This window comes from Salvia splendens, chromosome 7, assembly GCF_004379255.2.
Source record: "Salvia splendens isolate huo1 chromosome 7, SspV2, whole genome shotgun sequence".
NCBI classification, from domain to species: Eukaryota; Viridiplantae; Streptophyta; class Magnoliopsida; order Lamiales; family Lamiaceae; genus Salvia; species Salvia splendens.
This window is the reverse complement of record NC_056038.1, coordinates 23,171,100-23,173,406: the sequence shown is the minus strand read 5'-3', so window position 1 is coordinate 23,173,406 and position 2,307 is coordinate 23,171,100. Positions and strand designations below refer to the sequence as shown.

The following is a 2,307-nucleotide window of genomic DNA, read 5'->3' as shown; positions in this document are numbered from 1 at the left end:
CACCTCGGACTCGGATGTTAGGAATTCCCATCTCCTCAATGCATACCATGGCCCTCAATAGCCGATGGGCTATACTAGTGGTCATGCGGTGGTATTCTATTTTTTCGACGCCCATTTTTGCAAGGGAGTCAGCCATCTTGTTACCTTCCCGATGGATAAAGGATGCGCGTAAGTTGATTTGGCGTTTGAGGACGATTAGTCGTGCCACTTCGTGTGCAACATGGGGCGGCCCCCAACTTGCACCGTTGAGAAGGTTGAGCGCTTGTTCGGAATCCACCTCGAGCCAGATTGGATGGTCAAATTCCTTTTCCAAGATTAGACCGTGGTGAATTGCCTTGAGCTCGGCCTCAAGTGCCGAATGATCTAGAAGTGGTGTTGCGAAGGAGGCTAGCATCTTCCCCGCGGAGTCACGGACAATTCCTCCCCCTCCAGCCTTACCAAGAGTGTGCAAAAATGCACCATCCGTGTTGATCTTTATCCATATCCCAGGGGGTGCCATTTGATCAACACGGCAATTGGCCTCGGTGCCCTTGTCTCGGCTTCGGTCGGTATGAACAAGTGGATTTTCACTCCCTTCCAATGTTATTGCTTTATGCTCCCATTACCCATGCTGTTTCGGATATAAATTTGTACGTGCCAAACCACGTTGTACGCCTTGAATTGAGCCATTTGGTGCCGGCTCCGATTTCGCTCGGCCTAAAGGAACCACATGATAAGGTAAGGCATGGCATGGCTAAGGTGTTTCTTTCTAGACTGCCGGGTTCTTCGCGACCAGACCTCCAGACGCTCCGGTATGGTGTCATTGATCCGGATTGCGGGTGAGGATCCTTCGAACTAGGCATCAAATTCTCTGCACACTCTGGATGCCCTGAAACCTTGAATAAAAAGGTGTTGGAGAGACTCAATGTTTGGCCTGTGTGGGCAGCATTGGCATTTAAATGCCATCTCAATCCTTCTCCATTGAAGCTTTGTGTCGACCGGGATACGATTAGAAAGAAGTCTCCAAGTAAAAATAGAGATTGAGTTGGTGAGGCCAGCCTTCCAGATGTCATCCAAGCCCCGGATGATAGGTCTCTGAGTACGGATGGACTCCCATGTCGTGGCAAGGGAGAAGTCCCTGAGCCAAGAGAGGCTCCATCTTGGGATGTCCAGTTCTCCGGATACAATTGGGGTCTCAAGAATTTGCTTGTTTACTTGTTGCGGGAGTCCGGCTTGGGCATGAAGGAGTTGGAGCTTGGGTTCATCCCATTGTCCATTCCGGATGTAAACTCCAACCAAGACCTTCGAGTATCCTCTATCATCAAGCGCTAAGTCCCTCAAGGTACAATTGCCGAGACATATGTCATCCCAAAAGTAGATCTTGCCTTGTCCCACCACCCACCGAATGTTTTTTTTAAGCCAAAGGTCATTAATATTGAAATGATCTTTACCAGTAAACAACGCGCCGATCATATTCAAGTCATTTAGCTAGTTCATTTATTAATACAGATGTTTACATAACAAAAGGCCAGCAAAAAGTTTAGATGATGGGAACAATACTTAGCGGCCTCTGCCACGCCCGCGGCCACGGCCACGGCCTCTGCCATGTCCAACAGCTCTTCCTGCAGTAGGCTTCTTGGGCTTGACCCGAGGTGTCTCTTCCACAAGCAACGTCTCGAGATTCAAGCTATCGGGAAGGATGTAATAGCGAATATTATTACCCCTAACACTCAGGTGATCCATAGTCACAGGATTCTTTCCCTTCAAAGTAAGCTTTACTGTCTTTAAGTGAGTATTCATACTGATATCAACACCAATGATTGTGCCGTGAACAACGGTGCCATTTTTTAGCTCAATCGACACGGTCTCATTGTTCAATTTCATCAAAAACCTGACGAGCTTCATCGTCGCGAGTAAAACATCACCGGAGATTTAGGGTTTTGTTCAAAAATAAGTGAGCGCCTTCTGCTGAAGGGGAAGGGCTGTGCTTGTGCCCGAACTTTCATGAGCCGTTTCCAAATTGGGATACTTCTTGCCGAAGACCTAGCCACAAGCGGTGAGGCCGTGCTACAATACTTGGCCATCATATAGATCGTCCAAAGTGAATTTTTCTCCCTAAATCGCCACCATAATTTGACATTGAAGGCTCAGAGGACCTCCTTTGACTTATGGTTGCCAAGGCCTCCCTCGGTGGTAGGAAGGCAGATTTGGTCCCACCCGATCCAATGTGTCTAGGGGAGGGGTCAGCCCAGCATTCCAAACCATGCGAAGTCCGAAATGTCTAGGGGACCGTGTCCGGATGAGCTCCCAAGCTGAGGCCGTCGAGAA

General features: G+C 48.7%; 1 protein-coding gene across 1 annotated transcript; it reads right to left on the bottom strand.

The window, feature by feature from the left end:
• Positions 1–1,457: 1,457 nt before the first annotated feature.
• On the bottom strand, positions 1,458–1,942 carry LOC121740939 (small nuclear ribonucleoprotein SmD1a-like). Its single transcript, XM_042133599.1, has one exon. The coding sequence runs from the start codon at positions 1,882–1,884 to the stop codon at positions 1,540–1,542; it is 345 nt and encodes a 114-aa protein (XP_041989533.1). The 5' UTR covers positions 1,885–1,942; the 3' UTR covers positions 1,458–1,539.
• Between the last annotated feature and the right edge of the window lie 365 nt (positions 1,943–2,307).